The sequence below is a fragment of the Seriola lalandi genome, unplaced genomic scaffold, assembly GCF_002814215.2.
Source record: "Seriola lalandi dorsalis isolate HSWRI2012SDOR001 ecotype SW California unplaced genomic scaffold, Sedor1 jcf7180002054940, whole genome shotgun sequence".
Lineage (NCBI taxonomy): Eukaryota > Metazoa > Chordata > Actinopteri > Carangiformes > Carangidae > Seriola > Seriola lalandi.
In genome coordinates this window covers 1,431,908-1,454,892 of record NW_019525491.1, presented here as the reverse complement: position 1 = coordinate 1,454,892, position 22,985 = coordinate 1,431,908, and the positions used below count along the sequence as shown (strand labels likewise).

Genomic DNA, 22,985 nt, shown 5'->3' with positions numbered 1-22,985 from the left:
CGCCTCAAGATTTCCAGTGCAGGCTGTTAAGAGGAAAGTGATACATTGAGGTCAAGCGGCGAGAGAGCCCGTGTGCGTTTCTATCGGATTCTGGATATAAATGTGCTCTGACAGCGTGACGACAGAGTGAACACCAGGAGCTATGTTAGGATGAGGTTTTTGGGTTTCTCCTCACCTTAAAGGTCAATCTGCATTCTCAGATAAGCTGTTATTATTATTAGTTTATCCCCATGAATATAACACTGCAAGGTGTCCTGTATGTGGACGTGTTCAGTACCTTCAATTACAATAAAAACACCACAGCAGTTTACTGGAAACATTTTATTTAAATGTGAAAAAACACTTTATAAGACAATATCAAAGTGGGAGGCATCTTTTCACACAATACTTTAAATTGGATGTGATTTGGTACTGGAAAAAGCTATGAAATTAAAAAAAAGGGTGTGTTTTGAAACATTTACATTCCTCAAAAATGTTACATATGAAGGTTTTGCACAATTTGACAATGAAGTTCAGTGAATTTCCTCAAATAAAACAGAAATAAGATAAAAAATAATGAGTAAAAATCTGTGGGGTAACGTCTCTCTGAGCAGCAAAAACACATTAAGCTTATTCAAATGATAGTAATTAAAAAAACATATGTGCTTCATATTCTCCTTTCCTCCTCAAAATAAAGTCAATTCCTTTTTTAAGATTAAAACAAAAACACGCATCAATGAACTTCTATCATAAAATTGACTGTTTTTGAAGCTGTAATCCAACACTAACACTCCAGTGAGAAAAGACGTCATGTAGTGTTAAGGTTTGGTAACAACATTGATAAAATTGTAATAAAACGACTGATTATTGGAGCAAGCTGCCCTCAGCTTCAGCTCCACCTGCTTCAATAAACAGCTGTTTTATTTAGACAAGCTGCACTCGGCAAGTTTGCATGGTGGCGGCCCCAAATGGCAGAAAGGAGTCACTGTTTGAAAAATCATGTCACACGCCATCACTGACCTGCGTACAGCAGAGTCCTCCTCCGCTCTGTGTTTCGGTGACTGCACAGCTTAAATGTGGACAAATAGTAAAATACTGTAGCAGTCAGTTGGGTTTGATCTCGCCCAGCGCAGCTTTAAGTCTTGATGCTGAGGTATTAAATATTCTGTGGATTATGACACATGAATAACAATATGATAAAGTCCAAATTAGAAAAATAACGGTTTTGTTACAATGGTGCTGTCACGACAAAAAAAAAAAAAAAAAAGAAAAAGCTATGACGCTAACAAACTGTTAGATCATTGTTGGTGATAAAGCTGCAACCACAGATGGCCTGGAGTAAATCCACTGTGACTCAGTGCCATCTGACTGTCCGCATTAAACCTGAAGCCAGCACCTGAACTGGTTTTAATCGCTAATGTGTCATCACCTACAGCGCATTAATTAACAGCACTCAGTAACAATGTTGGAAAGTGTAGCATTTACGGCTCTACCATCACCTGCCTTTCGGTGAGTGTAACATGTGAAAACGCTTAAATAAATAATAAGAAAAAAAGAGTAATTTTGTCATTCAGATGTGGTCATTTGGTAACGGTGAAACAAAAAAGCATGTTCTGTAATCCCAACTGTAACATACCAAAACACCAAGTTTTAATTTTCTCACAAATAAATAAAAGAGTTTCAGCCAATCTGCTTTAGTGAAAACAGTAAAGTGCGAAGAAACTATTCAATTTTATCAAAAGCACAGGATGAAGTGACAACCACCGATGGACCGTGACCAGAGTGAGGGTTTTTATTTGCCCTCACAAACCATCTCCATGACCAGGTCCCGGGCGTCCTGAACACCTGAGCTCAGCTCCGCCTCTCCCTTCTTCACGTAGGTACCGATAAGGAACAACCTGCGGTCTCCGACCTCGGACAGGGACAGAGCTTCGTGGAGGTCAGTGATGCTGCAGGCGTCCGGAAGATCCTGGAGACATGAGGAAAACATGAGGCGACATCAAAAAATACAAACAGTGTTGACTGCAGTTCAAATTAAGAACAAACAGCAATATGATCAAATATTTCTCACTGACAAAATTAATTTCTAATGAACCAAACAGATATAAATATGTTTCATACTTAATACTTTATTTTGATTTGAGAGGATTGCAACACTACACATGATCCTGCACAGTCGACCTCGGACTGAAAACCTCCAACTGTCAGATTTGGAGAACATTTTTTAGCAGAACAAATCACACAAAAAAAAACAATCTGCTGCACAGCTCTGCACAGGGAATCATATACTTAAGGGAAATATACACTGAGAGATTTTGGGCTGTCCCATGATGAAAGACAACCAGTATTTTTAAAATTTTTTTTTTTTTTACACAAAAATTCACATCAAACTGAATATATTTGGGTTCTGGAAGTTTTGGACAATAGACCCTGGGAGACTGATGAACATTTATCATAAATCTATCATTGATGATTAATCGAGAACATTATCGGCACACTAATCCATAATAATAATAGTTGCAGCCCATCTGAACACAAACTGCAGCTGCATTAAAAGTCTCTAATTATAAACTGAACCAGGTTATTTGAGGACGAGGGTCCCACAGGCTTTTGTTGCAAACAGTTTGGAGTGTGTTTCTGTCATGCTCACCTGTTTGTTGGCCAGCACCATTAGAGGCAGGCTGGGGTCAGAGGACAGCAGCTCATGAAGATGCTTCTTAGCGACTGGGAAGAGCTGTGGGTCGGAGGAGTCGACCACGAACACCAGCAGAAGAGCCTTGGACATGTATCTCTGCCAGTATGGCCGCAGCTCCTCTTTACCTCCAACTGACAGGCAGAAAACAGACAACAGACAGACGACCGTCACATTCACCATCATCTCTGTTTTCTTTACTGTGGTCGGGCTCGGGGGTTGAATAGAAGAGACTAAGACTCACTTTCTAGGAACTCGATGTGCAGGTCCTCTTTGTTGACGGAGACGGCGTTGAAGCCCTGTGTCGGCTCCATGTCCTGCTCCAGGCTGCCTGTGGCCAAGCAGTGCAGCAAACTGGTTTTACCGGCTCCATCCAGACCCAGAACCAGAACCTGTGTCCCCCCTGACTCCACATGCCTGGACTGCTGCAGACACACACACACACACACGCACACGCACACACACACACACACACACACACACACACACACAGAGAAACAGCACACATCAGATAAGAGTTGGGTATGGTTTGAAAGAAAGAAGTGTATTTTTTTTAACTGCTCAATACAAAGCTTGTTCACAATTGTCTAATAACCAAATATAGGGGTTGTTTCTGTTATGTGAAATCATTAAAACATCACATTAAAGTGAATGGAGGAGTGGTCTCAGACTTTTGGACCCCATAATAGTTATCTGGCTATGAATTGAAATACTTTTATTAACAGTAATGTCCTGCATTTCCCAGAACAACACGGACAAAAAGCAAAAAGACACAAACCTACAAATTACTAAAAGTACTAAATAGTGATGCAAAAATAAAAATAGACACAAAAAAAGTATGGCGATTGAAACAAAATGGCTACAAAGACGTGCACAGTGGCCACATGGATAAAAACAAAACAAGTAAAAGGACACACAAGCTCCACAAACAGATGGAAAACATCAAGAATAAGCAGAAACAAGACAGGGAGTGTGTTTCAGTGTGGGGGTCTTGCTCCCTATGTGGGAAGGGTGGGGGCCCAGAGGTCCGCTGTGTCACCATCCGTCCATGGTTGGTGGTCTTAATAAATAGCTTGATAATAACACACATTCTCCACCTGCAGGAGTGTCCAGTTAAGGTGCGTTTTTACCTCTTTTGGGGCTGTGGCAGCAACAACAGGCGCAGATGCAGCGGCCACAACAGTTTGTTCGGTTGTAGCTTCCTCTTTCCTCTCCTCCTTCTTTCCTTCTCCCCCCTCTCTGGGACTTGTACCGTCCTGTCCAGGCCGAGGTTCAGGCTTCTTCTCCCCGGAGGAGTACGCGTAGTTCCAGATAAGATAAGCGACTCCCCCGGCTACAACGACGGAGGCGCCGAGGACACCGGCTTCTCTTAAACCGAACATAGTGCTCGACTGCCGGGTTTCCCTGTTCCTGTTAGACGGGCATTATGTGCGTTTTTTGGTGAAGCTTTAATTTTAAGTCCACCTCTTCTTTCTGCCCTTCTCTTCAACAAGTGGATTAACATACAGGAAGCTCAGGAACTTCTTCAAACGATATTTCCGGGCTGAAGTGTGCGGCTCTTTGTTGATGCAGTGTTGCAGTCTGGCCACCAGGGGGCGCCATTATTCCTAACATACTCATATTACCTCAGAAGTCTGGTTTTCTCTGTGATACAATATTTCATCTTTCATATCAAGTTTAAGTCAAAGACTGAAGTAAAAACGTACAAGCAACATGGTGCCGCAATAACAACGTAGTTCAGGAAGTGACAAAAAGAAAAACTTTCAAACCCAGTCTTCTTCTTTAATCTCTTTCTACACTTGACAAAAGCCGAAGTTACCCTCCTATTACAACATTCACTGGTGTAACCTTTATATTTCCACACTGACTTACATTGTAGTTTGGTTTATATTTCACAACGTTTAAAAGTCAAAACTCATCTTTTCAAATCAAACTTTAGATTTGAACCCTTAACTATATTCTAACAATCCCATACTAAAAATTTCCTTTTTTTTTTATTGCTTTGTTTTTAATGTCCTATATCTTGCATGTCTTATGTGAAATTTCATCATTTGTGATGTACAATGTGTTGCATCTTTTTTTTGTATAAAATGTGTTATATCAACATACATTTGGGGACTTGTTTAAAGAAAATGGCAAAACAAGAAAAGAGTATTAACTACTTTTCTTTGTTTATATCTCTGTAAATTGGTTATTGGTGAATATTTGGACTAAAAAAACAAAACAAAAACAAACAAACAAAAAAAAGTAATTTGAGGATGTCACCTTTGTGAATAACCAATAAATAAAATGATTGTTTTTGCAGCTCTACTTGCATGCAAAGCTACATTTTTTTTGTGATTCTCCAGTTATCAGTTTCGCTTTATTGGATTCTTTAATTTAGATCTGTGTCTGTGTAATCCAAAGAAAAGAATAACATGTAAGTTTACCACAAGCAGTGGAGCTGCTCTTTTCAGTGCAGACAACAGATCCATCTTTTGTTTTGAAATTGTGAGTAATCAGTGGTAAATAAGAATGAGAGACAGTTTATGAGCAGATCAGTACATTTATTTACAAATGAAAGGGTTCCAGTTAAATTGTATTAATTAACTTGACTTTACTAAACAGAGACATAATGAGTAGAGTTCAGCTCAAATCTAACTGTTCATCAAATTAAAATGTCTTTTCCCAAATGAAGTGAACTATGTTGAACCTGAAAGTCCTCCTCCCTTCCCATCATGGTCTGAAAGGTGCTACCTGGTTGTTCCTCTTCACAGGGACCCTCTCCTGCTTCTCAGGAACACTCAGGAGCCAGGCCTGGAGCTTGCTCTCCTCCTCCGTCACCCTGAGGCTCTTCCAGGTCCGGGCTCTCAGTGATGGAGGCCTCTTCTTTTTCCGAACAGTCACAGTCTCCTGGACCAGCTCTGCTCCCGAGCTGGTCGCGTCCACCGTCTCAGCCTTGCGGTGCCTCCGGGACTTGGACGCCTCTTGGAAGTTGCTGTAGCTCTTGTCCTTGATGGAGGACAGAAGCTTGGCCCTGGTGCTGCTGCTGTGCTGATCTTCAGCCGGCTTCTCCTCATCATCTCCAGCGTTCTTGTCTTTATTACCTTGTGAGAAAGCCCTCTGCTGCCACGTAATGAACTCCGACATGCAGCCTCTTATGCGGGAGACAAAGTCTCGGTGGGTCATGGTGACCTTGCAGCTGACCTCACCCGTGGCCTCCTTCAGCTTCTCGTACTGGCTCTGCATATTGGTCACTTCCTCCATGATGTTTGAAGAGATGAAATCCTGCACAGCTGTAGTCCTCCCTAGAAACTCTGCGCAGACAGATTCCTTCTTGGGTTTCCTCTGCTTTTGGAAGGTGAGGAAATGTGGCATGGCGGTGTAGTCCATGGCTTTGGTTGCAACAAGCTTATGATAGATATAAAGCACATCGTGATGCCCGGCTTGCACAGAATCTTTTATAAACTTCTGAACTTGATTCCAGTCCTTCAGAGCGAGTCTAATCTTCACAGGTGAAATGGCAAGTTGTGTGTTGTAAAAACCAAACATCAAATACAAGCCTCCTACTCTAATTTGGTAGCTGTATGGCGGCAGGAAGTACTTCATGGCCGTGGCTATTGTTATCCTGCAGAATCTCTTCATCTCACCCACATGTGGAATCCCTAGAAAGACATCTGAGAAGCCCATCTCCCTCCAAATAGCAGAAAACACAGCGTATCTCACTGATTCAGTCTGCTGGAAACGAGCCAGCAGTTCCTCCACATCTTCTGTCAGAGGATGGTAGTAGAAATCCGAGTAAATGGGCGGCTGACGAGGCATCCTGTCCACAAAACACAACTTCAGAGTTCTGAGACAAAAGCCGACAAAACTGCTTGTCAGGAGTCTGAATCAAGGCAGGTGAGGCTCGGTGGGGTTAATTATGGCAATTAACTCATCAATGCAGCTGCCAATGATTTTTTTTTCACCTACATGCTACTACAGGTCCCCACAGGGTCAAGTTAGAAAAAAAAAAATTAGTGCACATGATTAATAATATCCTGTAAATGGAAAACAGGGATTCACCCTCAGTCAAAATGACTCCATAAAAACTGTCTGGCATTGGAGTTAAATTGCTTTAAAATGATTTATGTAAACGTTAAACCATTTAATGAAAGCAGATTAATTTGTCAGAAAAATAATGAAGACTGTTTCACCTGCTGCAGAAAACTGAAAATCAGCTGATGAGGGCAGAGCACAAATTCAACATTATCCTATTAGATTTAGTCATAACTTACAGGTATAGCTCATATTATCTTTATACAGCAGAAAACTACAATGGATAAGCACCCTGCTTATTGTAGTATGGGCAGCCTGTAAGGTTTAACCTAAAATTCAGCTTAGTTGGTGATATGATGAATACAGAAATGCATTACTTAGTTTTTCTTTTCAGAATTATAATTTAATTTAATAATTATATTTTATTTTGAAAGCCAGATCCATATTGAGTGAGGTTTAAAAATCCTAGGGCTTCACAGAGGAATATAGTCTTATCAGACTGTAATTCAGACAACAATGGTAAGACTCATATGTAAAAACCTACAGTATCCTGCAGATTGGGCTTGATACTAAACAAGTGCAACATCAACATTATTGAGCATCAAATATTGTTCCAAGTAACACAGGAGTCTTGAGTCGCTGTTGATAAGAGTTTTATTAAGACTTAACAAAATGGGACACCTGTTTGGCCAAAATAGTCTCTTTCTTTCTCATTTCCTAAAACATGCATCTGACAGAATTAAACTCAGGAATTAAAATCCTCTTTTGCTTGAATTTAGACCAACACAGGGATTCAAAAATAAATATACTTTAACGTTGCATCCAATGCCCAGTGGTTGATGATCAGCTTACTGATAGTAAAGGGACAATTTAAAGAAAACATGATGCAGACATCCAAATACTCAAGACCCAGGAAATATTAAAGGCAATTCTCAAAAAAAACAAAACAAAAACTTTAAGTTACTTTGCAAAAGCAGCTGTTTTCCCAAAATGTCCTTAACTGATGATTTTTTTTTTTTTTTTAAATTACTGACTCAACAGTATCAAGATAAATTCAGTCCAAAGACATTAAATTCGCTTTCTTTATTACTAAATAAAAAATGTAAAGGTTCAGCAAAGTGGCTCATTGCATACACTATACTAACATATACAAGACGACACTTTAAAAAAAGGGGAGAGCGGTGTGTGATTCTGATACAAAAATATGCAAAAATGCATTCTCCAATATACATGTAGCTATTGATGATTAAAAAACACAGACTGTGCAATCTCCAAAAAAAGAAGAGCTGAATGTTGTGTTCGATGAGAACCCAAGCTCAAGACGGCGAGACGACAAAGCCCCAGGAAATCTGATGGAGTGGGTGGAACAGTGGGCAATCTGAATAAAGATCTGACAGCAGAAACAGAAACAGCGAAACAGAGGGAGCTCGTTTCAGACTCTTCCAGATAAGGTGGTGAAGCAGCTTGAGGAGAGTGCAGAGAGGGAGGATGAGAGAGGATCAGCAGTTGGAGGCTGTAGAAACATCCAAACAGGATGGTACTCTTATGGAGATTAGTGCACAGCTGGGGGTGTTTCAGCAGTATTCTCAATATCTATATAATTCGAGCTCCCTAACAGCTATTAGTCACAGGTAGAAAAACTGAATGAGATGCAGCAGCTGATGCAGGATCTGGAGGAGAAGCTGGCTGACAGTTAAGTTTCCAGAACTTCAAGAGCAACTGATCCAGACGAGTGAAGATCTTCACCGTGTACGAGCTGAGAAAGAAACTCCTCAGAGTTTTTCTCGATGCATCAGGAAAACTGGGCGAGTTTCTCCTCGTCTGATTTGACTGTTTAAAGACAGAGGGTGTTGCAATGCTGTGCACATGGCTAACCCTCTTGAGGCAAATGAGTGATAGTGATACTGGGCTATACAGTACGAGTAAAATTTAATTTGATCTCTGAACACTAAGTGATTACACATAAAAAGCTAATTTCCTGCCTGTGGAAGCAGTTAAGTGACTTTAGTAAAGTTTTCTTCTGTCCATTTAACTTGAACCAAAAATAAAAAACATCTGCTTTTGAAGAGCAACAAAAAGGTTAATTTCAGTGGAACTGCCTTTTAAAAATTGTAGCACAAAGGGGAGATTTTGGTTTCACATGTTTAAATGAATGGCCACAACAAAATTAAAATTAACCTTGAAACATAAAAAAAACAAAAAAAAAAAAAAAAAAAAAAAACAAAAAAAAAAAAGAGTTTATGATTTCCTGGTGATTTCTCAGCCACACAAGTCGGTGGATCCTGTGGCCAGACTACCAGCCTCCTTTCCCGCCTTTCTTCTTCTTCTGTGGCGCCTTCTTGCGAGTAGCCCCCGAGGCTGCGGGTTTCTGCTGTCGCGGGGGGACCACGTTGCTGCTGGGGGCTGCAGATGAGCCGGACGCAGACCCTGGTCTTGGGGAGGTAGGGGGGCTACTGGCTGTCTTACTGGCATCCCTGGAACAGAGGGAGAACCAAAACCCTGTCAAAGATTGTTCTCAAAGCACCAAATATGGGGGGGGGGGGTAGTTTACAGGAGTCTCTGATGGCTCATGTTACATGTTTACTGCTGCAGAGGAAAAGTGTGAAGAGTGTTCTCCTTAGATTTATATTTCTCTATGTTCAATTTATAATAATATATGATAAAATCTTCACAACCAAGAAGCTTAATCCGTCATTTTTGTTATTTTTGCAGTTTAATTTAGTTTTTAATGTACATTTTACCTGTTTCATCAGTATTGTCATTATGTCTATAGTTAGAGGCGGCCTAGTAGCTAATGTATCTAGCCAAAAAATACGATTCCCTTGTGTGATTCTGTTGAAAGTCTAAAAGGCACATTTTGAAAACTGATATTTTATATTTTAAACAGCAAAGGTGACATTGACTGGTGGTGAAGTAATCCAGAGAGTGTTAGCAGATTTCTCCTTCGGGTGAGACTGAGAATAATTTTGACTTTGGCCACACCACAACATAGGCTGTGATCTCCACTGAGGATTCATTGGCAAGGAAACTAAGAGGACAATCTCAGGTGCTTTTCCTCTATTAGAGGTGCTGATTACTAAGCTTCTATTATAGGAAATTGCACCCAGACAGCTCTCCTCGCAGGTGACGTGCACATGTACACAGTATGTGACTGGACTTTACTCACAGCTCAGCTGAAGCTCCTGCCGTCGCTCCCTGTGTGCCTTTTCCTATCTGCTCCTTCTTCTTCCCCTTCTTCTTGCCTCTGTAGTAGGTACGCTCCCTCATGGGCAGCCACCTCTCGGGGTCAGGAGTCGCTTTGGGGTCATAGTTCTTGGGTAATTTGCCTAAAATGAAGATGAAGCGGCATCAGTGAAAAGCAGCACTCAGCTCAGCTGGTAGACAACTACCTCCTAAATTCTCTTTAAGAGTAAACATGAAAGATTTTCTCACCTCAAAGGATAAAACATTTATCTAAAAAAGGGACCTGGTGCATGTGACATACCTTTCTTTTTCTTCTTCTTCTTCTTGATCTCTCCTTGGCTGTAAAAGAAACGCAGACACAAGTAAATATGAAGGAGTCGTGCACCCACTTAGGCTCATTCTTCCAGAGCTGATCAGTAAATCTTCCAACTAAAGATGTTTTTATTGAAAATCAGAAAAAGCTCAGAGCATCATGAAGCCGGTGTGTAAGGCTGAGAGTAATGGAGGTTTTACCCTTGTTCTTTGGGCAGATTTTCTCCCGTGACTTTAGCAGCTTTTTTCCTGACGTATGTGGCTCCGTGGGAGTTCTCCAGCTCGTCCACGTCCACGTTGAAAGACATGGTGTCCGCGGACGGGAGGTGCTTGCTGAGGCTGGAGAGGAAATGCTAAGGAACCATTTCAGCAGTGGCATTTTACACGCGGTCCCTTTTCCAGTTGTCCCAGCCATGCTCACCTTTCTTGGCTCTTTTGCATTAATATAATTAGGAATGTTTATTTTCATTATCAATTAATCCACCAGTTGTCTCAATCAATCAATCAATCATTCTGATGATGATCATTTTGTCTATTCAATGTAAAAAAATGGCAGAAATATATATATATATATATTTATATATATTCTCAGAGCCCAAAGTAGTGTCTTAAAATTCCTTGTTTCATCTGTTCGTCAATTCAAAACAACAAAGACGTTCATAAATAACAGAGAAAAGGCAGGAAATCCTCACACTTGAGAAGCTACAGTCGGAGAATCTTTGGCATTAAACACCTGATCGAGAATAAAAAAAGGGTTGCCTGTTCATTTTCTGGTGATCAGCTCATTGATTAGTCAGCTAATGTCTCGGCCCTCGTGTCTCCCATTTCAGCCTTTTCAGTAGGAAAGGATACGATTTGGCTTTATCTGTGTCCACCAGAGAGTACGCCGAGATGAGTTGTGCCAGTGTGTGGATGTCGTTAGTGTTTTGCCTGTTTTCAAGAAAAAATAAAATTGAAAAAGAAGCTTCATTGCTGTAAAGGAAGAAAGGAGATAATATCAAGCTGTTTGAGAATGGAATAAATATTTGAGCTACTCGACATCGTCCTGGCAAGAGGAGTGAACAAAAAGCAGAATCAGCAGCTCAGAGATAAACATTATGTTTTTTTTTCACCCCAGATACTCCCCACACATGTTGAACTGTGGAGGACTGTAACTCACTTCCACAGCTGCTCCAGATCACTAATGGCTTCTTTTTTCCGTCCATACTTCAGTTTGAAATTAGCAGCTTCTCGTACCAGAGCCAAGTGTGCTGCAGAGCCGGGCTGTGGAGGAGAAAAAGAACAGGAACATTACACAGTGTGAAACATGTTCAGGTTATCAGAGACTAATTTATGTGTTGCTTGTCTTTTGTCAAAACCACATTATTACCCACAGCTTTAACTAAACATGGTGATCTGCAGGATTCATTTAAAAAAAAATAATATCTTGTCATCTTTGCTCTGCTCTGCATTATCATAGCTTGTCAATAAAATAAAAAGTCGCACCGTTTCCTCCCTGGATGTTTTGTGAATCATTTTTGAGATTCTACCCAGTTGTTTTTCAGTTCATTCAAAACATCCCTGAAATATAAAATTCACCACTCAGGCTGGTGCAGGGTTCACCAAGTTAAATTTAAGACCACGTTGGAAGCAATTTTATTCCAGTTTCACAGCCAAAGTATGATGGAAAACCAGTGCAACAGTATGGGCTAGAATAACTCCTTATTATAATCAAATATTGTTCAGAAATAATTCTTTATGATATAATTATTCAAACAAACGTGATTCCTACCCTGTGTTGTTCAGCTGCACGTTAAATCTGCTATAAAAATAAATAAATAAAAACACTGGACACAAACCTGTTCAGACTGGTAGTGCCCAATAGCTTGTTTGAAAATATCAATGGCGCTGTCGATGTCTTCTTCGTGGGAGTACATCGTTACCAGAGCTGAAACCTGAGGAGTCAAAGCCACAGCAAAGTTATTAGAGTACGACATTAACACGAGCTGCTGAGGTCAGGTGACACAACTTAAGCAAGAAATAACCAAACATCATGGAAAGAGACAACACTGTCGTAACCAAACGGGTCAAAAATCAGTTGTGGACAACTCCAGTAAGTTTTCTTTTCAGACTCACCATCCCCGATTTGTGCTTGAACTCTTCAATGGACCTCAGGACATCACAGGCTTTTGTTACGTGACCTGAGGATCAAGAGAACGAAACTCTTCATCCTTTAAGTCCCCACACACAATAACAAAAAGGCCCACGATCCAATTGATGATAGATGATTAAAATTAAAATCACAACACACTAAGAAGTTGTACTTTATTCTTGTTTATGGGTTTTAGGCTCAAAGATGATAATGTGAAAACATTTTAACAACAGCTGAATAAACCGCACAGTTAAAAGGTAAAATATGTCTTCATTTGACTGAGACAGTCATGTGTTTACTACAGGGAGCTGGAACATTTTCTGTGCTAAGAGAGGATGGGGCTGTCTGAACAATCCATGTAAAAAAAAACCAAAAAAAACAAGCCAGTACCTTGTATTAAATAGAGTTGTGCCATTGTCAGTTTGATGCCAGACGCACTCTCTGGATGTTGATCTGAGAATTGCTGGAAAACACAGGGCCAGATAGTTATAGCATGGTCCTTGAAAATATAAATTACTGAATGCACACACTGAATGCATCATTATCTGCATCACTTTTCATTAAAAAACACTTTTTATAGAATCGTGCTTAAAAAGACCAAACACAGGCAGCGTCTGTCATCTGTACCTGGAGCAGCTCTATGGCCCTGCTGTGCTGCTTCTCCCTGCACAGCTGAGCGACCTGGATGAGGACCGGCCGTGGGTGACCCGGGTTCTGAGACTGAAGACTGGATGACAGTTTCCTGCACTGGTCAGCCTGTTAATCACAAACAGCAATGTAAAAATAACTCAAGTGATTCTGGGGAAAATCCGCCATTTCTGCACCTTCTTCCTCTGAATCACAACCGTTTGTTTTTTTTTTTGTTATAGCTTTTACCTGATTTGTGTACATGGCCAGGAGAGCTTTGTTGAAGTCGATGGCCTGCAGCTGTTTCTTGGCCAGCTTGTATTCAACACCTTCAGCATTCGTGAGTTTCACCTTTTTCTTGGAGTCAAACACGTTTTGGTCCTGAAGGAACAGACACAGCGTTAATGAAATCATCGTTTGCTCCAGCTGGAGTTAAGTTTTATTTGGCTCGTTGGTACTTGGCAAAGACTAAATTCAATAAGGTTTGTTGTTCATTCACACTGCTAATTAAATAATTAAACACTAAAGTTGGTCAGCTTGCCTTCCACCCACCTTGTTTATTGTGATGATATTGTTGGCAGTCACAGCAAGCAGCCCCACATCTGACGGCCTGAAAATAAAACAATTACTTACAAATTACAGATAAACAAACTTGTGTATGGCCTTTGGAACGCTTGTCGAAACAATTTCCTTTATATCTTGCAGAAATGTACTTAAGTGCCGTCACAACACAAATTCAAACTGTAATATGACAACATCCTTTCAACCTGCATCATGTTCCCTTCATCTATATTTCCATCTGCAGCTTTGGGACTAAATTTGATGTTTGTGGACCCTGGACTTACTTGAGCTTGATGACCTGGTTATAGAGCTGCAGCGCCTCATCTGTCCGACCTTGTAACTGCATGACGTACGCCATCTGAGAATGGATGACAGCCAGCTCCGACTCGATGTCTTCTTCAGTTACATCCTGCAAAGAAACAAAAGCAGCAGTGACAGTGATTATCCCAGGAAAAGTTTAGAGCCAGGGACTAGAGAGAATACATTGGGAAGTAAAGGATGCAAACTCATTATTCTATATCTACAATTAAATACTTTCTGAAAAAATGGATGTGACTTGCTTCATGATGCTTCAGTGTTTTGGAAAAACAAAATGAACACTTACAGAATCATCCACCAGTGAGACTCTGCAAAGCTCTGAAAAAGAAAACAACCAGTTAATACCAAATCAAGAAAAGGACAAAAAAAAAATTACTTGAAAGGAAAGGGAGAAGGACAGACACTGACCCTCTGCTTGTTGTAGTTTATTAAAGGCCTCTGTCAGCTGTCCTTGGCCAATCAGAGCGCAGGCAGCATTGTAACACAGCTCATACGTTGACTCGGGAAGACCAAGATCTTCCTGCAGTGGGGAAGGAAAACATAAGTGTAAAGGATTTTTAATTCTTCTGCAGTCAGCTTAAGTTTGCGTCAGAAGAGCATCAGTTTAAAAGACAGACGTAACTATATGTCACCCAAAAAGCCTTAAACTGTGAATTTTGGAGAAGAGTGTTTACCAACGGGGCCTTCTCCCACTGACTCATTGCAGCCACCACAGCAGCCAGGTTGGTCTTCCTCTCCTCCTCGTACTCATCCTGAGAGTTCCTGATCAGGTCTGTGTAGACGGACTTGCAGTCATCGTAGCGCTCCAGTCTGTACAACTAGAAAATAACAAATCTAAGTCAGCAGAGGTCTCTGCTCTGTCAGAAGAATGGGAGCTAAACACGACAGGGTGATTAGAAAGGGTCTTGTTGAGAGTGTAGAGATTTTGTATTTTCTATATCTTCATGCTTCTAAACCAACACTGAGGTGGGCAGGAACACTGTCCGTCCATCCAATCGGTCTCAAACACATACAGTCTACCAAACCAATGCATCCAGTAATATTATAATTTGGTTAATGGTTGAAAAGCCTCACCACTTGACCATAAAGCTCCTTCAGCTTGTCCGTCTGCTCAGGAGCACCTTCAATGGTCTTCAGGGCACTTTCCACTCTGTTCAGCCGATACTCGCAGTACGCCTTCTCAAACACAACCTCACTGAGAGAGAGAAAATAAAAATCATTTCAATGTGGAAATACTGTCAACCACAAGCCATATCGCAAATAATATGAGTTTAATGTGCAAAGCATGAAACAAGCATCGCAAAAGTTGTATATGAAACAGTTTAAGTGTCGATAACAGCGTCAAATGTCATTTATCATATCACTCTGATTTTCAAACATTTCTACTAACTACCTGCTCATCACAACATTGACTTTATGATTTTACTTCTAGTCTATAAAGCACTTCATCGTCACTTATATGTAACATGTTCCCAGTTTAATTTCATGTTTGCAACAATTATTAACAGTTATTTTAATAGTAAAATTCAATACAGTTTTGTTCAGCTCTGTTATCACAGCTGTATCTCTGCTTCTGTACAAGATTGTCAATCATCATCAATGAATTGTCAAAAAGAAGTTTCCCAGCTGTTTGCTTCAGCTTACCAGACAGTACAGGTAGAAGTTAAAGGCAGTGTGTCGTTTACCTGCCGAGCACTTTTGAATGGGTGTTCATGACATTCAGAGCCTCTTTGAAGCTGCCGTTCTGAACAAGGCAAACTATTTTACAGTGAAGGGCCGTCACATCGTCTCTGTTTTCATGCAAAACTGTGACAGAAGAGAAAACACACACATTGCAAAGCCATCAGTATCAAAACACACAATTTGGAAACACACAACACTGAGGTTAGCTTCCGATTCCACAGTTAAGTACTAACTAAAGTTACCTATATTGTTTTTTGCACCACTTATTGTTGTGAAAGGGTGTTAGACATCCAATTTAAAGCCTTAATACTTTCATTTGTAATTTGTAAAACCTTTATTTTAATTATGAAAGCAAAAAAGACATTTGCACTGCTTTTAGTTTTGCCACAACAGTCTTGACAAGGTAGTACGTGAACAGAATTAAAAACTTTTTGACTTTGAGAAATCACCACTTTTCTGTTTTCACAAAAGGTTTCACAAACCTGAGACTGCGTTTTCATTGGTCTTTACACTCCATGTGTTAATCTAGTCCAGATTTCCCAAAGTCTATGCATAGCAGTTGTTTATCTAGACCTGGTCTTAAGTGATCTAGACGGTGGGAAATCTGAAAGTGCTCTTTATTGTGTAGAATCTGAAACTAAGTTTTAAACCATCTTTAGCCTCTCTGGAGAAATGTGGACAAAATATACTGGTTTTGGATCTAGTGCTGGTCTGATGTGGTCTGCATGGGAAAAAAAGCAATAAAAAGTGCACTTTTTTGTGTTGTCAGAGGCAGAATAAAGAATTCATATATCTTAAAGTGGCTATTAAACAGTGTTGAAGCTTTAACTACCTGTTAGCGTTATGTTTAACACCCCTTCAGTAAGCGGTGCAAAAAAAAACGAGTGAATCGGTCAATCAGTATTGACATGGAGATTTCCTTTTACTGTCGTATCTGTAATAAACTACAGCGTCGTCTAATTAACGGAAACATAAAAACCACACGCTGATTTAACTGTCTAAAAACGATAATTATGAGCCGTATAAGCGTTTCTACTGATGTGTGAACACCTGGTTGAAAGCCGATCAGCTGCCAACCATGAGAAGTTAGCTGTCAGGCTAGGGACACGTCAGTGGTCGGAGGAGGACGGCACATTTCTGGGGCAAATGTAATTTCTTAATAATCACATAAAACAATCAGACACCAGCTTGATTTGTAGCTACATCCCTTGTGTACACTGTTATAAGCAGTAGTTTAGTATAAAAAGCTTGGTTGACGTTTGGGACATCTGACAAGCAGCTGTCTAACGGCCGCTAGCTTAGTCACAGGCTAACAGCTGGCCCTGTGGACCCCGCTAAGCGGAGCCCCGAGAAAAGCACCGTCCATCTGCTGTTTGACCGCAGCTCTGGCTCTATTTGAGAGTACCATTAACAAACACAGTTTCCTACTTTTTGTCAGAGCTTTCAGGGCTCTTGTGTAGTCTCCATTCTGTCCGCAGCGGTTCACTTCGGTCCACAGCGAAGCCACGGACAGCCCTCCGCTCGCCATCTTGGCTGAATGGATTCTCTCAGATCGGCGGAATAAGAAGGTACACATCCGGGTTAACAAGATTACATTTTTAACATAATCAAAATACAAACTGAAGATCTGTGATGATCTACGAGGTTGTTCAAATGTTAATAAAACGTTAATATTTTTGAAAATATGTGTTGTTTTAATTCAGCAGTGACGCAGACAAATGATGCCTTCACAGTCCAATTAAAAAAAGCGTAGCAGGCAACTTCGTTGAGCTGGAGCAATTAATGAGTGCCAGTGGCTGAGCACAGAAATCTGGGCCTCGTACAATGCAGCCTCAGTGATAATTATTTATCCAGACCATTTACCTTATTCTGTTAATGAAAGCGTAACAAGTTAATGAAGTTCTGAGTAATTAAGTAGAAAGATTTAGTAGAAGAGTAAAGTAGAAAGGTGCCCAAACTTTTGTATATGCCACTATTACTGTTTTTTTTTTCATTTCATGAAATAAAAAGTGCATTAATATTTTAATTTCTGCTTGCTGCAAGAGTTGCATTTAGTTCTTTTCACTCCAAAAATCCACAAAAGGCAATTGAATTTAATTGGGTTTTTTAATTTTTATTATTTATTTATTTATTTGACACGTATGCTCAACTATATTTTAGATAGAAATATTGTACTTGATCCTCTGTCCCTATTATATTTTGCAATTACGATTTTACATTAAAAAACTGAACTAAACAAATTAATAGTTTATACATTTTACGGGTAGTTTTATTAATGAAACTACCAGTCTGTCTTTAGTTCTTCTTACACACACTGTAATAATAACCTAATAAATAATAATATACTACTTTCAGAAGCTGTACTTTAAATTTGATATTTGAAGTAGGCTACATTTATCAAATGGTGTATTTGAAGTAATGCTAATTTTACATGAATAAAAGTTTTGAATGACTTTTTTACCACAGACCACCAAATGAACACAATGGTATTGATAATGACAATGATATTAGGCAATACCCCTTAAGTTGGCATTTTTCATTATACAACGCGAACAACTGGAGAAGAATTATACTTCACGCACGGATCTAATTCACATTAACCAATTTTTTTATTTGGTTCTGCCTGTATGAAGATCTCGTAATTCCTGTTTTCGTCGTAGCACGTGAAGGCAGCGGGGCTGTTGGTGGTTTCAGAGTCGGACTCTGAGCCGGGGAGGGGGCACTGTTGTCATTCACCAAGGCTGTGTGTCAAGCTTTTGTCCAGGAGAAATGGCTGGGATTAAAGGTTAGCAATTTCCACCTTTTGTGTCCTTGAGAAAAGGTCTCTAAAACCGGACTTAGTTCGTGTAACTGCGTTAAAATATCCCGAATGTACATGGACGCGTTTTCCATGTCCAGCGAGCTAATGGTAGAAGTAGACAGCCGCAGGGCCAATACAGTCGTTAGCATTAGCTAGCTGATTAACCTGCACTCTTTTGACCAGCCTGCTTTAACAACACAATTTAATACATGTGTTTGCTAGGCAACATGTAACGTTACATTATTAAACCGTGTTTAACGTCATTCCTTTTTAATAGTATAACAACGTAGTAGTTACCGTTACAATGCTAACGCTAGCTGCACATTAACTTCAGTTGCTGATTGAGATGCTGTGCTTGTTGCAAGTGGATTAAATTGCTGTTAACAAACAACCACATGGACTGTATTGCTTCCAGAGTTTAACGCGAAGCCCTAATAACGCGGCTTACACTGCTGATAAAGCTGTTATACGTGAAATCAGCTGATTCATCACATGATAGTCACGGTAGCCAGGGGCCCTGCTGCTGCGATGAGACTGTTGAGGGTCTTGGGGCCACACATGCACAGTATCACACGGAGGGTATGTGGCTTTGTCCATGCTGATCCTCCCCTCTGTCTGTCCTGCAGCTCTCATCAGCTTGTCCTTTGGAGGGGCCATTGGCCTCATGTTCCTCATGCTAGGATGTGCCCTCCCTGTGTATGAGTAAGTACCACCATCACACACCTAGGAGCCTGTCTGTCTGTGTGTGTGCCTCTGTGAAGGACATTATTAACGCTTGGCACTGAGGTGAACTTTGGGTGATCCCATCACAGGTTTAGAGCTTTAAAAGCACGGCTGGACTTGCGGACAGTCTACTTTAAAATATCCTCTTGAAAATATAAAAACACTCAGCCTCAAATCACATTTTATGTGTGGTATGGGTTTTCCACATTGTTCTCCCTCATTCAACAATCCAGTATCTATGAATATGGAAATATGTTGGACACAAGATATCTCCTACTCCTCTGAAAAGTCAATTCTTAGTGTATATGCAGTGAAGGATTCAAGTTTCAAGTTAAGGTGAGCACAGAGAGACCTTCCCTCTTCAGTACCTGTGAATCTCAAACATCACAGTGAAGTAAGAGTAAAACCAAATCTTTTTTTCTTCTACTGTTGAGGGACTTAAACAAAAAACTCAGACCCTCCAACAGCATCAGGGATTTGGAGGGAGAAAGAGATAGGAAGAGAAAAAGAGTGAGCATGAACTTAAGTTTATTTGGATATCACATAAAATGAACTAAATGAACACGTCTTAACATTAGAATAAAAAGAAGCATCATTAACTTTGCATTTGTGTATTTGCAGCATGCAACGCCATTCAAGCATAGTTAGATACGGCTGACTTGCTTATTCAAATCAGCTGTGACAAGGTTTTTCAGTCCCTGCATGTGGGGAACGAGCTCGGCCAAAAGATCTGGTTCTTGTAATCTAATATCATTTTCCTCTCAGCCATTATCAGGATACTAAATGACAGCCTCAGACCAGCAGAATGTAGAAAAGGAAGGCATTTAGAAAATCAATACGTGATTATTAGTACAGCCTGACTGATATTATCAGCCAGTTTTAGCTTTTTGTAGATAAGCTGGTATCTGTATAAGTGTCAGCCAAAAACTAACATGTGTATAACGCATGCTTGTCCACATGAAATGAACAGTGTTTGTTCCTTCATCCTTAAGTAGACTTCATCATCACAACATCTGGGTATTTATCTTTTTCTCTTTTTCCATCTCTGCAGCAAATACTGGCCTTTGTTCCTCCTCTTCTTCTACATCCTCTCTCCCATCCCTTACTGCATCTCGCGGAGGGTGGTCGACGACACAGACTCGGCCAGTAACGCCTGCAAAGAGCTGGCCATCTTCCTCACGACGGGCATAGTCATTTCAGCCTTCGGCCTGCCCATTGTCTTCGCAAGAGCTGAAGTTGTGAGTTATAGTAGCTTAGTTTTGTGCTGATGTAGAGTAGTTGTCCCAAACTGAGGGACAGGACCCTCAAACATGTCGCTAGATAGCCGTGTGCCGTGTTCGCAATAATGTAAATAGACCATAAGTCACAATGAAAACAAATAAGACTTTTAGTAAGTAAAGGTACTTGATGGAATATTAAAATAAGTACTGACCATTATTATTATTATCATCACACATCTTAAAAGAATTCAACTTTCATAACATAAAGAACATGGAACGTCACATTTTAATCTGTCACTTTTCATAACGCTGTGAGTATAAAGTGTTGGCTGGATTTGTGAAACTTCAAATGTGAGTTTCACTTTCAGTATTCTGTTCATACACAACCGTTATTTAACTGTCTCCACTCATATTCTGACTCACTTGAACATTATGTTTTTTTTGCCAGAAATTTCGTAAATTGCAGTATCAATCCAAATTAAAACTCTCTTCCAGATGTCTTAGGCTGTCGTTTTTCCCTCATTAGGCCGGAGTCTGAGCTTGTTTCTGTTTCCCCTCTTTTACAGTATGATCATCATGCATAGTAAGGACAGGAAACAAAATTAACATAATTTTTAAAATACTTTTTTGACTTCTCGCCACAACAGCATCATTTACCTCTAGTGCGCAATGAAGTTAGATAACAAGATTTTTTTTTTTACATTCTCATATATATAAATGATATATGAGAATGTAAAAAAACAAAGTATAGTTAATAAAGCTTTTCTGAGCCATAGCCTTAACACAGCTTCCCCAGCAGGTTTAGTTCTGGATGTAAAGACAGTCAAAAGTCCAGCAGCAGATTAATGGACTGTGGCTGTTTGTAATGGAGCAAGCAGATGTGGTAATTTGTAATGGTCCACCATTTAGAGGAAGAAAAAAAAATACAGCAATTGTAAAAATGATGTCTTGTTACCGTGTAGAGGGGCTGACAGACAAGACAGATCTCCAGCTGCAGCCCAGGACACAATGAGTATATCACCTGTGGCTGCTGTTAACGTCCCGTCCTGTTATCCTCCCCTCAATATATAAGTGTAGAGTGGCGTGTAGACTGTGATTCTCTAAACCGTTGTTGTCGACACCACTAGAGCTTGGCCTAATTATTATTAATGAACAAATTATTTATTAATGTGTTGGTTTACAGATCGCCTGGGGGGCGTGTGCGCTCGTGCTAACGGGTAACGTAGTCATCTTCGGGACCATTCTGGGCTTCTTCCTCGTCTTCGGATCCAATGACGACTTCAGTTGGCAGCAGTGGTAAAACAGCAGAGGTGGGAGTGGGAGACCTTAGTCTGAACTGTTTTTATTAGCATTATTATTATGGTATTATTGTTTGGTTCTTGTTGTTGTTATTTATATGATGACCGCCCATCAATAGACTCACACCAAACCCGTGCAATACTTTGTTTTTCTTTTCTTTTTTTACCGCCTGCATCGTACTGAACTGACACTAGTGGGATGGAAAATGCTGACTTTCAGTTGGATTTTTTCCTCATTTGAAGTTTTGCTCTCTGACTTCTGTGTTTGTGAGTTTTCTCCATCCGTTTGTCCGCTTTCATTTCAAGCGTTGTAACCCAGGCGATGGTGAACAACTGCTTGTGTTATCTGTGAAAATATGTTGAACAAAAAAAAATCCAATTGAATGTCTAAGAAGATTTAATCTGACCAAAAGGACACGGTCAAGGTTGATCGGCCTCCTTTTTTTCCAGTTACTCTGAGAATTCTGTGAAGAAGCTTTTTCTATACGAGCGAGTTGAGAGTAAATCAACAGAAAGCTGATGGAAGATCTGCACAGTATGAGCTCAGATTTCACCGCCTCTTATGAAAGGCTCCATTTTAATTTCAATTGATTTGAAACTGTTCTCACATTAAAGGGTAAGAAATTCAGCTGATAGAGTGCAGATGTTGTTGTCAGCTTTTTGCTAATGTAAAACTAAACTAAAAATGTAATCACTAAGCTGTGAAACAAATCTAGATGATCAGTGTGTTTGTGAAAGAACTGGGCTGTTACTGCCACCATCCTTACACACCTTTCAACCCTTTTAATGTGTAAATGTGATTTAAATCAGCTGTCTCTCCAGCTATGGGATCTGTCTTTCTGTTTCTCATCACACAAAATAAGGAGGTAGTTTTCAGAAGTGTTTGTTTCCTCCCTCAACTCATGAGGATTCATTCGAACACCTTGACCACCACCGCAGAGATCAAATTAACCTGACTCTGTGATTTCCCAGGTGCCAACTGGATGCAGGCTGCTTATTCACCATTTTGTTTAGCAACTGATAGCTCTTACCTCACTGTACGTATGGGTTAGGCTCGCCTCGTCAGGTCAAGAAAGCATGAAAAGCCTGTAGTAGCCGGCAGCTAGCGTAGGATTAGCTTGAGGACAGCAGCCAAGCTACAGTAAGACCTGGGCTACTTATAAACAACGCCTGGTCAGTCACTAACAGCCGTTAAGCTTTTAAATGTGACTGCTTTGTTCTGACTCCTTCAATGTAAAAGAATCCAGACACTATGCTTGGTGTTAATTAAGCACATTGGGTCCAGATTTGGTACACACACACACACACACACACACACACACACACACACACACACACACACACACACACACACACACATGCTGTTGCATTTCCTCACACCAGCATTTCCAGGATACAAACACAAGTTATGTTTTATGATTTCTTTTTCTTTTAATGTTGA

The 22,985-nt window shown here is 40.2% G+C and overlaps 4 protein-coding genes across 5 annotated transcripts; 1 reads left to right on the top strand and 3 right to left on the bottom strand.

The window, feature by feature from the left end:
* Positions 1–306: 306 nt before the first annotated feature.
* On the bottom strand, positions 307–4,183 carry arl9 (ADP-ribosylation factor-like 9). 2 transcript variants are annotated; one of them, XM_023393577.2, is made up of 4 exons: positions 3,802–4,183; positions 2,916–3,093; positions 2,630–2,805; positions 307–1,948 (listed from the first exon to the last, which is right to left on the bottom strand). In XM_023393577.2, exons 1-4 carry the CDS (start codon positions 4,051–4,053, stop codon positions 1,772–1,774), a joined length of 783 nt encoding a protein of 260 aa, XP_023249345.1. In that variant the 5' UTR covers positions 4,054–4,183; the 3' UTR covers positions 307–1,771. The 2 variants fall into 2 exon arrangements, with proteins under 2 accessions (XP_023249345.1, XP_023249344.1); XM_023393576.2 differs by having other exon boundaries at positions 2,916–3,096; positions 3,802–4,181.
* Positions 4,184–5,219: 1,036 nt separating this feature from the next.
* On the bottom strand, positions 5,220–6,554 carry LOC111644645 (snRNA-activating protein complex subunit 1-like). The gene has a single exon (XM_023393578.2). The coding sequence runs from the start codon at positions 6,470–6,472 to the stop codon at positions 5,387–5,389; it is 1,086 nt and encodes a 361-aa protein (XP_023249346.1). The 5' UTR covers positions 6,473–6,554; the 3' UTR covers positions 5,220–5,386.
* A 770-nt stretch (positions 6,555–7,324) lies between these two features.
* srp72 (signal recognition particle 72) lies at positions 7,325–17,072 on the bottom strand. Its single transcript, XM_023393618.2, has 19 exons — positions 16,932–17,072; positions 15,506–15,626; positions 14,895–15,015; positions 14,495–14,638; positions 14,229–14,340; positions 14,107–14,138; positions 13,787–13,911; positions 13,494–13,551; positions 13,191–13,322; positions 12,942–13,070; positions 12,705–12,777; positions 12,299–12,363; positions 12,022–12,117; positions 11,343–11,446; positions 11,036–11,113; positions 10,385–10,522; positions 10,173–10,210; positions 9,855–10,014; positions 7,325–9,162 (listed from the first exon to the last, which is right to left on the bottom strand). The coding sequence occupies exons 1-19, from the start codon at positions 17,029–17,031 to the stop codon at positions 8,982–8,984; spliced, it is 2,007 nt and encodes a 668-aa protein (XP_023249386.1). The 5' UTR covers positions 17,032–17,072; the 3' UTR covers positions 7,325–8,981.
* Positions 17,073–18,193: 1,121 nt separating this feature from the next.
* On the top strand, positions 18,194–22,979 carry leprotl1 (leptin receptor overlapping transcript like 1). Its single transcript, XM_023393597.2, has 4 exons — positions 18,194–18,288; positions 18,930–19,005; positions 20,078–20,264; positions 21,430–22,979. Exons 1-4 carry the CDS (start codon positions 18,273–18,275, stop codon positions 21,544–21,546), a joined length of 396 nt encoding a protein of 131 aa, XP_023249365.1. The 5' UTR covers positions 18,194–18,272; the 3' UTR covers positions 21,547–22,979.
* Positions 22,980–22,985: the final 6 nt, after the last annotated feature.

Bases quoted from the DNA above. Each gene is read 5' to 3' on its own strand.
- arl9 (XM_023393576.2), bottom strand. From the start codon at position 4,053: ATGTTCGGTTTAAGAGAAGCCGGTGTCCTCGGCGCCTCCGTCGTTGTA. The intron at 2,806-2,915 runs GTGAGTCTTAGT...TCTGCCTGTCAG, and splicing joins GCACATCGAGTTCCTAGAAA to TTGGAGGTAAAGAGGAGCTG. The intron at 1,949-2,629 runs GTGAGCATGACA...TCATGTCTCCAG, and splicing joins TGGTGCTGGCCAACAAACAG to GATCTTCCGGACGCCTGCAG.
- LOC111644645 (XM_023393578.2), bottom strand. From the start codon at position 6,472: ATGCCTCGTCAGCCGCCCATTTACTCGGATTTCTACTACCATCCTCTG.
- srp72 (XM_023393618.2), bottom strand. From the start codon at position 17,031: ATGGCGAGCGGAGGGCTGTCCGTGGCTTCGCTGTGGACCGAAGTGAAC. The intron at 14,639-14,894 runs GTGAGGCTTTTC...GTTATTTTCTAG, and splicing joins AGGAGCTTTATGGTCAAGTG to TTGTACAGACTGGAGCGCTA. The intron at 11,114-11,342 runs GTGAGTTACAGT...TCTTGAAAACAG, and splicing joins GATCTGGAGCAGCTGTGGAA to GCAAAACACTAACGACATCC.
- leprotl1 (XM_023393597.2), top strand. The intron at 19,006-20,077 runs GTAAGTACCACC...CCATCTCTGCAG, and splicing joins TGTGCCCTCCCTGTGTATGA to CAAATACTGGCCTTTGTTCC. The intron at 20,265-21,429 runs GTGAGTTATAGT...GTTGGTTTACAG, and splicing joins TCTTCGCAAGAGCTGAAGTT to ATCGCCTGGGGGGCGTGTGC.